The sequence below is a fragment of the Lupinus angustifolius genome, unplaced genomic scaffold (genome assembly GCF_001865875.1).
Source record: "Lupinus angustifolius cultivar Tanjil unplaced genomic scaffold, LupAngTanjil_v1.0 Scaffold_60_94, whole genome shotgun sequence".
Lineage (NCBI taxonomy): Eukaryota > Viridiplantae > Streptophyta > Magnoliopsida > Fabales > Fabaceae > Lupinus > Lupinus angustifolius.
Genome location: NW_017722976.1, coordinates 17,845 through 30,268, shown reverse-complemented (window position 1 = coordinate 30,268; position 12,424 = coordinate 17,845). Strand labels below are relative to the sequence as shown.

Sequence of the window (12,424 nt, the reverse complement as noted above, 5' to 3'; positions counted from 1 at the left end):
AAGGTTTTCTGACGATCAAGTTAGTATATGAGAGATATAGAACATCATTGTGAAAGAATATCAGTATGAAAGTAAGTAAATGTAAAATGTAAGTAGGTGGAAGTAAACTTCCCCCTATTTATAGTGGAAATAAGAATAGAATATTCCCTTGTAGATGTCATGGATCTAGCCGACCAAGAAGCCTTATCGGGTCTACTCCTGACAAGTAAAGATTGCTTTTCATGTGTGAGGCATCTTTGTCAGGTCCATACTATGTGAACAGTTGACTCACAACTTGTGCTATCCAGAGTAATTGTATTGCAAACCTATCTTGTCATCTAACTGAAAGTATGATACTGTATAATAGCATGCGGCTTGTACAAGGGGTCTATGTTGCTCAAACGATGTGATAGTTATGTACAGTTGGTATAGCAATGGAGTGTTAGATGTGGTGCTTGTGTTGTCTTGTCGTTACTATCTAGCTAGCAAGGTAACTTTCCAAATTGCATGGTTATCCAACCAAATCCTGAGAGGGTTTATGATAAATCATCTTACCCAATCTTGAGTGAAAGTTGTCTCTCTTGTCCACCGTAATGTGTCTTTTTTATAATGGAGTGGAACATTAACCATAATAAGAAAAAATAATAAATTATTAAATTAATAACAATTTTTTCCCGTATGTAAATGAGGTGATGAAATATATGTTATTTGAACTTAGACTAAAGTATTATTTGAGTATCTCTTTTTATCACCTAGTATTAGGAGAATAATTAACTATATCACATAATACTAGTACATATCCTATCAAATATCGACATTTTGGTATCCTTAGTAGAGTTTTTATAACTTCCCATACAATTGTTTCTAGTGCCAATTTTTATAGATTTAAATTTACTTTGACATAGGAGAAATGCGACAAGATAAAATTATTATTTGTATGCTATAACTCAAACATGTAGATGAATACACATTATCATTTATTCATTTTTGACTTAATTTGTAGGTGAAAATCTGATTTGTTTAATATAAGGAATCAATTCCTGAAAGAATTATGGATTGATAAGCAAAAACCAATTCAGGATTCTTTACAAAATCACACGGGTTAACCAAATATATCAATCTATATCCATTGTCTTTGTGTTGCATATTCTAATTATACAAAGAGTGTAAAATCTGTACTGACAGTGTAAATATTTATACACATGCACACTATCATTTACCCTTCATTTGGATTAATTTTTTTAAAAAGTCAACAATAATTAAACATCAACAGTGGATGATACAATAACAGTGTATAAATCTTGTATACTGTCAGTGCATACATCTTTTTCCCTTATACAAATAGTGAATTTGTTTTGTAAATCCTCCTATAATTTTCTGAAGTAAATTTCAATCCTAAAGACAAAATGTTCACCTACCTGGCCACCCACCCATCACAAAGGGCATGTTCAATAATAAATAGTGTCCCAGTTCTGCTTTTGTTTTTGAACTATTCTCCCACTAATCACGCTAGTCTCAAAAGTAAATTGTTCTGTTCCTTCAACATCACTCCAAAACGTATACATAGAATATCAAAATTGCTAAACCGGCATTCAACTAATCATGCCACTCATTGAGCTAACTGAAATTTCTTTAATTTACGAGCTAAAGTCTAGAACTATCATGGGCCATGAAATTGATTATTTTTTTAAGCAGATTCTTTCATCAGTTCAACTTAATTAATTCTTGTTTGGTCCCTTACGGGAGGTAAATTTGCATTTCAGAATCAGCAGTGAAAATGGTGTATTATTAACATTTTTCAAATAAATAAACAGGAACAAACTAAGTTACCCACTTAAAGAAGAAAAAAAAAACTAACTACATTATGCCAAAACTGATTTTCATATGTAGTTATATGACATTATTATAAGATTATCTATGACTAATTTTGTAACATGCTTTAATGTGCCAAATAGATGATAGAATCATGTAATCGTGGATGGGGAAGGATCCTGTCTTCATGTCCCAAGTCAATTATATACCATTAAATAATATAAAAATGTTATTTTATATTTTTTTTATTTTTCTTTTTAAGTATGTGTTAATTTTCCATTAGACTAACACACAATAAGACACAAAATAGTGGAACAACTTATCTCCATTCATGGTTGGTTTTCATTTTTGTGTTTTTACCTTCCATAGTAAAGATGACTCGTCTAAAAAATACTATGTCAGTAGCTAATAAATTTTAGAGAATAATGTATCTCCTCATATCAGGAGATAACTTATCTCCTCTAGTCAGTAAAAATGTAATATGTGTGCTATTTTGTTTATTTTTAAAAATATTTTTATAGAAAATGATGAAACATGACACATGTCATGATTTCAATGACATGAGGAGATAACTTATCTCCTTATACCAGGAGATACTTCATTCCCTAAATTTTAATCGATAAGTGAGACACATGATCTTTATTCTCATTTCAAAATTATGGATAATGATATCTTATTTTAAACTAATGATATTGAAGTAAAAATAGAAAAAAAAATATTTAATTTTTTAATTAACATCACATATTTTTATTGATTTAAGATATGACATCAGAATACATATCCTTCCCAACTTATAAGTATGTCTTAAACAAGTATTGGAACTATTTCCTTGAGACTAATTCGTACTTTTAGGGAAATAAGTACTACAAATGAGAGAGTGAGCCTGCAATGTGGCTTCCCACTTTCTATGTTTCACATTCCCACCAAATTGTCTTCTTTTTCTTCCCATTTCAATGAGCCTTCACTTTCATTCAACTGCCTAATAAACAAGGGACAAAGGGTTGTGGTAGGTCCACCAATTAATTTTGAAATTCAGATAACAAAAGAGGGATATATTCATCTCAGTAGCCAAAAATAAAAGTAATGAAGAAAAAATGCTACTTTTTGACTAAAACTATTAGGCTCTTCTATGCAATCTGCACTACATATCTTAGTGTCTCCCATGCTAAAATTAACAAACCTTGCACATGCAGCATGGCCTATAGGTCATTATAATCATACCCCACATTCACTCTTCTTTCCACAATCCTCGCATAATTACCCGGCCTTTGATTTCTAACAAGTGGCCTCTCTATAAATTCAGCTTAAACAATTTGATTTTGTTAACAGTTATCTTTCATTGTTTATTCCAATATGGCTTCTTTTGGAACCCAATTCTCTTTCTTTTTCATATTTGTTCTTCTTCTTGTTCTTTCCCCTCAGATTCAAGCAAGAGAGGGCAAGTTCTTGAACTTTTTCACTCATTTCAGAACCACTCACAATGTCAAAGCTGAGTCCTTGGCACCAATAACAGCACCATCACCATCACCAATAACACCATCACCAGCACCGGCTGCACCAGAACAAGAACCAATAATAGCATCAGGGCCAGCTCCAGAACCTGAATTTGTTGATAGTGGTGAAGGGTATGGTCTTTATGGCACTGATTCTAACCAATATCCTCCCACTAAAGAGACTACTACTACTACTACAACCTTTGAAAATCAGCTTCTCAAAGAAGACTTCACAGGCGAAAAATACGAAACAGAATATCATAAGAACAATTTCTACAACAACAATGACAAAACAAACATCAACATTAACAACAACAACGAAGACAACGAAGTGTACAGAAACATCGACAATAACCAACAGTATAGGAGCAATTACAACAATGGTTACAACAAGAATTATGTAGATAGCTACTCCAACAACAACAACAACAATTATAACATGAATGGCTATGAGGGGAATAGAGAAGGAATGAGTGACACAAGGTACATGGACAATGGAAAGTACTATCATGTGAATAGTGGTAATGAGAATTATAAGCTTAACAATAATGGGTATGAATCAGAGAGAGGAAACACTGAAAATGAAGGTTACTATGAGAAAAACCAGTATCCAAATGAGTTTGACACCATGGAAGAGTATGAGAAGCAACAAGGGTACACCCCATAAGTGTATTTTTTTTACATTATCAAACAATTAGTGAGTGAGAGACACACAATGCATACAAGTTTATAAGAAAAATACTAAAATTATGAGAGAATTGTGATATTTTGTTTGCAAGTTTCATCTGTGATCATGCACAATTTCATGTTTTGAAGATCAGAACAATGCAAAGTATGTAATGTTATCATTTGTGCAGTGTAATGCTCTATATTTCAGTATTTTTTCAATTGGAAAAGAACTATATTACATTTTGTGTTCAACTGTTCATGTAATGCAACAACTAGAAGACATGGTCCTTAATATTATATACGACATGACATTTGTGCGTTTAGTTCCTTCTTAATATTCCTCTCAATAGCATGAAAAGGAATAGAATATTCATACAGAAAAAAATGTATACAATTTTTGTAAAATGTGTCTGCATCATATTATCCAAAATGAATAAGGAATTATAGAGTGATTGTCTATAAATTTTACACATTCATGGCATACATATTACACTCATCTTATATTTATACAAATGTAATATCTATACTCTATCAATATAATAATTTACATATAGTTAATACACTATTTATTTATATTTTTTTTTGAATAGCTAATAATAATTAAATTTTACCGATAAATAACACAGTAATATGATTAAATTTGACTGGTGAATGACATAATAACAATATAAAAAATTATTATACTATCCGTGTAACATATTTTCTCCATTTATATAGGACATAAAATTTGTGCATTTTCATTCCTTCTTTTCAGTAACATAATCCTTCCCCAAAAAAAAACATCATAGTAGCCTTTAGCCCCCTTCCTTTAATGTGTTTTCTCTAATTAATTAAGAATGTAGATAAGATCTCCCAACTATGTCTCAATCCAATAAAATTGTGACATCTACTAAAAAATAAATTTTGGCAATGGAAAACATATACATCAATTTTATTAGGTGTCAAAATTTTATTAGAATGAGACATGCTTTTGGAATAGATGGTTTATATTTATTAATTAATAGTGCAAAAATTTTAACTTTCTATTTAGCATGTTTTAAAGGCTGTTATTTACTTAATTGTAGTATTTTATTTGTGAAAACAAAATTGAAGACTTAATATGCGACAAGAAACAATATCCTAAAAGGGGAGTGGGGAAACATGACTCACTTATGCTGTCTGTAATTATTAGTAATAGTAATGAATGCTTTTAGCTTACATTTTGGGCAAAGGGCATAGAACTAGTGCACTGATAATTCGAAGTTTCCAACAGCTTTGGTTATTAATTTAAGAGTAAAGAGCAATTTATTGTCTGGAACTTTATGTTAGATACAATTTGCTTCCTAAAACAAATAAAGTCAATAAATAGTTATTGAAAAAATCGTTGGATAGTTTGATTATTGAATAGTCTGTAAAGGTTCTTCAAAATTTTCATTTCTCCCAATTTGATCCAAATATGTAGATTCGGGAAAGGAAGGAATTTTATGAACTATTTTATCATTGTGTGTGTAATGTATTTGAGTAATTGTTATTAACTTCGATAATATTCTCTTCACAATTTTCCCTTTTTGCATCTACCAACAAAGAATTTTCTAGGAATACAAAATGAATCAAATTTCTAACATCATGTGTAAAGAACTTAATCATCTATCAACTATACTACTATTAAAAATATCCATAGATCCACGTATCACATTGGCAGAAAATATGTTTTTAAGAAAATATATTAAAAATCGAATTTGTCATTCTTAGATTATTAAGCCATGGTTTGAGTCGTGTCCGAAAAAAATCTACATTGGGGTTGGCACATTCAGTGAAGCTTTCTATTCATGTTCGTTGTGACTTGGATTCAATTCTGAAGGAAGGATTTTACCGGTTGGTTTGGTTCCGTTCTCAAACTTTCCCTCTTTATAAATATAAATTTCATAATAAATTATTTTCAAGGTTGATGATATTCTATAGTCTTACATGTAAACCTATCTTCCCCTAATTTAAACTTAGAATATAGAAAAATTATATACATAATATTATTTAGTCTAACCATACATATATAGTATATGTAACCTCGTATATGTCATATGTCCCACCACCTATTGTATTACATGGTATTTTCTTTGGAGTTAGTTTTTGGGTCGAGTTTTGAAGAGATAAATGTTTGAGAGTCATGAAATATATTTATGAGATAATTTTACAACATTTTATTTTTCTTCTTATTAATATTCAAAAACATCAACTCGCAAATAGACCTTTAATAATTGGACGAGCATTTAACATAACATTGTCTAGTATAAGATTTATTAACCATAGATAGTTAGATTAATAATGTTTTTTATATACGAAATATTATACAAAAATATTAAGGTTAGTTTAATATTTAAGAAAAACTATCTTTTCAACGTCATTTTGAGGCACCCAAGCTAAGTTGAAAAAACCTCAATTAAATTACTTATTTGATTCAGTCAAAGACAGATCCTTAAGGTTGACATTAACCATGCACAACTCGGTTAAGTAAAGGCCCCGAAATGACCCGGCCCAATAGGGAAACACAAGTAAGAATTTCACAAGAATATTTCTTGTAATTTGACCTGGATAAGGATTTGAACATTTAACCATGCACCTACTTATACATTACATATATCCCTCACGGCTCATGCTAAGTACTTGTATTAAAAATTGGACTCTCTGAATCATTTAAAAGTTAAAATGGACATTTAAGAATGACCAAGCATAAATCTCCAAGGGTTGTTGTTGGCCTTCAAGACTTGGAGTAAGACTATCAACTTTGGTATTTGACTACTTCAGAGAAAAAACGTGGGTTATTTACCTCAGGAGGTAAATACAAACAAAAAGAAAGCAGAATCTGAAACATTTATAGCAAAAAAAAAAAAGAAAAAAAAAAGCACAAGACAACAATTGCAAGGAGACATAAAGAGCTATAACTTAGCACAGCCAGACGCAGCAGAACCAACTTATAATTTCAAGCCAAAGTTAACTGAACAGTAAGATTTTTGCAATTTGCAATGATATACAAGTACAATCTTCCACTTTTAATCATGTTAGTCAAAGATGTTCAATGCAAATCAACTTAGATTAAGCATAAAATTCTGGTTAAGCCCGCCGTTTTCTATCATCATCCTCATCATCATCAGAGTCACCTCTCTCTCGAAACCGTGGATTTTTTTCCTGCCAACATCAGAGGAAGTGTTATTTGATTGAGACAGAACTAAATGGCTAAGAGTATGAGGAAACATGGTAACTTTAAAATAGCATGTTGAACTAGCCATAATGGCAATTGCATTCCGCCTTCAACTGAAGAAACAAGTCCCATAAACCATGTGGTCTAATAGGTATAGAAATTGGAATCACTGATTCACTGTAACCTACTTGATCAATAAGGCTGAAGCATCACGAGTAGTAAAGTTTACCGGTCTAGACTCATTGTCAGAGTTCCTCCGAGAATCATGATCCGATGTTCTTTTTGAGAACTCTTGTGTGTGGCGGCGGTCATCATCTCTGCGTCTCTTCCTATGGTAGTCTATCATGTCAAAGAGACAAAATTAATGTAATGGTAAATCTAAAGTCAAATCAGTATAGCATGAACCCTTCTATGCACATCTGAAAAATAAAAAAATTGTGGACAAAAGAGATTGTCTAGAGATGGTAGTACCTCTACCACGCCGATAGGAACCACCATGGCCATTGCCTCCACCTTGTCTACCATCTGCAGGAGAAAATTTTCCGAATAGTTTAATCTTCGAGCAATACAAAATTCACAGAAATTGATAAAAATGCACATGCAAGTAAGACAGGGATAATAAATAAATAAAAAAAAAACATGGGAGGCTGGTTCACCAAGAGACTAACACATGTTGGTGCTCTAGCCTGTCATACAGTGTTAAGATTTAACTCATATTTGGTGTCTGAAAACTAAATACAACATTAAATTGAAGGACGAACAGAGAAATGCAGAAGAAGCCACTACCATGAGATTCAGAATATGATGAGCAAAGAAACTTGCAAAATCATTACAATTTTTTATGCACATAACACACAATAGGTATTTCCAGATCCAACTTAGTTATCCACAATGGTATTTACATTATACTAAAACAAGCTTAAAATTAATTCTATAGAAGTACAAATTGAACTTCTGGACTTGGTCACACACAGATAACAGGAAACTTTTCAATAGCAGAGGAAGATCACTTTGTGACATTTCTTCATACTGCACAGCAATTGGAGGCTGTCTCATGTTCAGCATAATTACTCAGAGATAGCCATGATGTTTGGCCCCGACTAGCAATGTAAACATCATGTGTAATTGTGGATTAATAAGTTTGTGACGTTAGTCCATGACTTGGTGCACTTTCCAGTCAGTGTTACTTATAATAAATTAATAACATCTTAAAAATAAGCAGGGGTATATCACCACCTAATATTGAAACCTAGGAGAAAATGTATATGAACCAAATTTACAATGATTCCAAAACAGGTTACACGTTGAACCAAAGACCCTCTTAGCAGATGTAGATCTTTGTATAAAATAGTTTGAAGTAACTTACAGGAACTAGGAATAACTTGTGGAAAAGAGTCCAAAGAACCAGCACCATAATCTACAAGCTGCCTTTGTACTTCTAACTCTTTCTGAACCAACTTTCCATATCCACCTCTACGTATGTAGAATTAAGGAAACTAAAAGGGGACTAGTGCAATACCTTGTTGCTCCAATAAGCCAATCAATCAAAGGATAGAACAAAACAGATAAAAACTAGTGCATATTCAAGAATTATGTAGCAGTTAAATTTTTGGTTCAAGATCAACGGGAGGTATGAGAGTATTCATAATTCACTATGAATAAGAATATACTAAAATCTTAGCAGTAGTAATATTCCTTTTTTCTGGAAAATGTAGGGATATCCTTAAAGAAATAATAATTGCGAGCTAACAAGGATGGATCTAGAAAACATCAAACTGGGAAGGGGGAAAACATGTCCAGAATTCATTGCTTTGACTCACTTCTACTGATCTATCTCATAATATATCACCAGCTATTCTATTGTTTTCTAGAATAATAATAGTTTACCTCATCACAAAGAATCACTGAGATATCCTCCTGTTAATGGGCTATAAACCTATAAATAAATGATCTTGTTCAACTATTCCAAACAAAAATTGCGTAAGCTGCGCAACATAAGAGGAAATATTTTGGAATTGACTGACCACATCCACATGAAAAGAGGGGAAAAATACAGAGGAAGGAGGGGCCAACAAGGTTTATGGTTGCCTCTCCTTACATCTGTCACTGCTCACTAAGGCAAAAGTCGACTATGTACATTTATTGAACGTTAATCGTTAATGAGCTATACAACAACATCTAAGCCTTATTCTCACTAGGTAAGGTTAGCTACATAGATCAGATGGCGCCTTAATATTCTATCATAAATCATGTCCATTGATGAACTAATAGCTATGTCTTTCTTAATATTGGTTTTCCTCTCTGCCTCTAATAATTGGATTAGCATCCATTTGATCTATTATCCTTCCTAACATTTCTACCTCCTCCACACATGCCCAAACTACATAAAGATAAGATTCCACTGTCTTTTCTACAATAGTCGGTACCTATGAAGCATGAATACGAATACGTGTGTCAGATATGATACGAATATGTGTGTCGAATATGATATGTATCCGATATGTCGACAAATATTTTTTCTAAAATATAGGATACGATACGTTCAGGGATACATGTATAAAATAGTAAAAAATATGATAAAAATTGTAAATCATTGTCCTCCAAAATTCCAAGTATTTGTGCTAAGAGGTTGATACCCCAACTTTCTCTCTATTGCATACATTCTTAACCCAATCTTATAATAGGATATAACTAGTGTAATATTCATCACAAAACTGCACTCTTAAGAATTGCCACAAGCCCACAACTGTGTAGCTACACTGTACTAAAATAATACTATTTTATTTGTTTCATAACAAAGAAAATCAAACATATAATTCATACGAGAACAAAAATTGCAGATAAATTATGATAAACCATTAAAAGGATATCAGGATCATAATCTGTACGATATTCATCACGAACCTGCACAAATTAACAAAACAAGTTTATATCCAGTCAAGAGCAAATTTACCAACAGTAAGTAAAGGGAGGAACAACAGTTGACCTGGCCACCACTACGACCACGACCCCATTGTCTGCCTTCTTGGAATCCCCAGTCAAAATCAACACGAATAGGGCGGTCATCCAGTATTGTCCCACTTATGTATTTGCAAGCATCCTCGGTATCTTCACGCGAGTAATACCTGGTGGTATGAAACAAAAACATAGAATCATATATCAACAATGATGACTTTTACAATGCCAAATGAATCATGCAATTAAGGGCCCATTTATTTAGGCATTAAAAAAATGACTCTCCAAAATGATTTTGGTAGAAACCTTTTTAGGAGATGCTAAAAATTTTAGCTTATCCTAAAACCAAAAGTTGAATTTCAACATTTTATTGATCTAAACGTTTTTAGTGAAAGCCCAAACAAACAAGTATATAAATTTCAGAAATGAGTATATAAATCTCAGGAATGCCTTTTTTAATATAAAAACTAAAAGAAAAGGCATACAAAGGGACCCGAGACCTAGAAGTGCGCATCCATTCCTATTCAAGCAACTAGAATCCTCAATTATACTAACTACCTGGAACCTCAACATGCATGGGATCATCTAATGGATAATGAATAACTTTCGCAATTGCTATCAAATCATCAACAGATAATGAGTAACATTTGTAATCGCTAACAAATTACCACAATTAAGAGCCCAATTACACACGCCACTTTTTTCAATAGAAAATAATTATCCCACTCATATGCTTGTTTGGTCAGTCTAAGTGTTTTAAATTGCACTCCATAACCGCAATTGCAGTCACAATATGGTGATTTTGGAAGTTTCCACCCGGAATCGCAACCACCAGTTTTCTGCAATTGCGGTAAGACAATGTAACCGTAATTTAAATCACTACTCAGGCTTTTACAGAAATGTTTATCTTAAAAAAGCTGAAAATAAGCTTTTAGGAGAAGCTTGAATTCTTTAAATTCTCACAAAAACACATGTTCATAAACATTTCTGTATAATCAATTTTTTGAGGGCTCTAAAAATGCACACTCATTCCTATTCAACCAACTGGATCCCCTCACCCAATTACACTAACCACCTTTTTTTACCTGCTACTGTTCATGGTTCCTGAAAATCAATCACTAAGATTATTATTACTATTATTAATAGACATATAATATATTAAATTGAGATTCAAGACATACAAAATGAAACAGAAACCACATGGTGTTTTTGTGTTCTTATCCAAACCCATAATAATCTTCTTGATTTCTCCAGCTCGGGAAAACAGCTCATAAACTTGCTCCTCTGTGGTGTAAAACGACATGTTCCCAACATAAACAGTAGTTGATGTCAGAAGCGCGTATTCAAATTCCTCTTGATTTCCGGGGAATCTTCTATCTCTATATGCTGAAAGCTTCGATAGATCCTATATCAACAAATAATAGATTAAATTAAATTAAAATAAAGATACGTAATTGTAGAATGCGATTGTTTATGTGTGTTAATGTACCTTGAATAACGAAGCCATGTGTGTTGCTCTGTAACTCGGACACTGTTAAGAAATTGGTTCCAAAATAAAGCTCACTCGCAAATTTCAAGTTTAGGGCACGGAGACTTGGGTGGGTCAGTTCGACCCGTTATTGAATGTGATCCACTGGTGACGGGACTAAACTTTCACTTAATTACTTTTTCTCCCCGATTAATACTTCAAGATTGAACAAAATCTTTGCTTAAATTTTGAGTCTATTATTCACAAGAGTGGGATAACTTAGGTGAAGACCTACATAAGGCCGGAATAAACCAAATTGTCAAACGGTTGTTGTGTAAACTATTTTGTGATTAAAAAATATTTTTAAATTTGATATGGTCTAATATAACTGAAATATAATATGATGTAGTTGCATTGTGTTTCAATGTGGATATATATAATGATTGAATGTTATACTGTAATTGTACATGATGTGATTGTAATAATTACCGCAACATTGCAGCCGATTAATACTTCGTTAATAAAAATGATTTATTGATTAATGATAGAGCATTATCATAATTTAATCCATCTTGCTACCCAACTTTAGTTGTTGTTGGTTAGTTGTAATGGACATCACTACTGTTTTGAAGTTTGGGCCTAACTCCAAATATTCAAAAAAGCCCATTAGTTTACTATCGCGCTCATCAATATATAACTGCAAAGCAAACAATGACTTAAGGGTTTTAGATGCTGAAAGATTAGGACTATAGAGAATATTTTGTTATATGATCTCGCTCTTTAAGCCACCTAGTCTGTGTTCGTTTTAGTTCCCGGATGATTGGATTTTACTTTTCAATTAGGTAGCTAAACATTTGTAGGATTCCTTGTGTT

General features: G+C 32.3%; 2 protein-coding genes across 2 annotated transcripts; one reads left to right on the top strand and one right to left on the bottom strand.

Moving 5' to 3' along the window:
• Positions 1–3,098: 3,098 nt before the first annotated feature.
• LOC109339167 (probable cyclin-dependent serine/threonine-protein kinase DDB_G0292550) lies at positions 3,099–4,068 on the top strand. Its single transcript, XM_019576577.1, has one exon. The coding sequence runs from the start codon at positions 3,145–3,147 to the stop codon at positions 3,949–3,951; it is 807 nt and encodes a 268-aa protein (XP_019432122.1). The 5' UTR covers positions 3,099–3,144; the 3' UTR covers positions 3,952–4,068.
• A 2,713-nt stretch (positions 4,069–6,781) lies between these two features.
• On the bottom strand, positions 6,782–11,762 carry LOC109339168 (nuclear cap-binding protein subunit 2-like). Its single transcript, XM_019576578.1, has 8 exons — positions 11,573–11,762; positions 11,265–11,488; positions 10,115–10,253; positions 9,999–10,032; positions 8,495–8,605; positions 7,600–7,653; positions 7,358–7,467; positions 6,782–7,115 (listed from the first exon to the last, which is right to left on the bottom strand). Exons 1-8 carry the CDS (start codon positions 11,588–11,590, stop codon positions 7,041–7,043), a joined length of 765 nt encoding a protein of 254 aa, XP_019432123.1. The 5' UTR covers positions 11,591–11,762; the 3' UTR covers positions 6,782–7,040.
• Between the last annotated feature and the right edge of the window lie 662 nt (positions 11,763–12,424).

Excerpts from the sequence above, each read along its gene's own strand:
- LOC109339168 (XM_019576578.1), bottom strand. Across the intron at positions 10,254-11,264 it reads TGTGGTTTCTGTTTCATTTT|GTATTACTCGCGTGAAGATA; the intron begins GTATGTCTTGAA and ends TCATACCACCAG. Across the intron at positions 10,033-10,114 it reads GTGGTCGTAGTGGTGGCCAG|GTTCGTGATGAATATCGTAC; the intron begins GTCAACTGTTGT and ends TAATTTGTGCAG.
- LOC109339167 (XM_019576577.1), top strand. The coding sequence starts at position 3,145 with ATGGCTTCTTTTGGAACCCAATTCTCTTTCTTTTTCATATTTGTTCTT.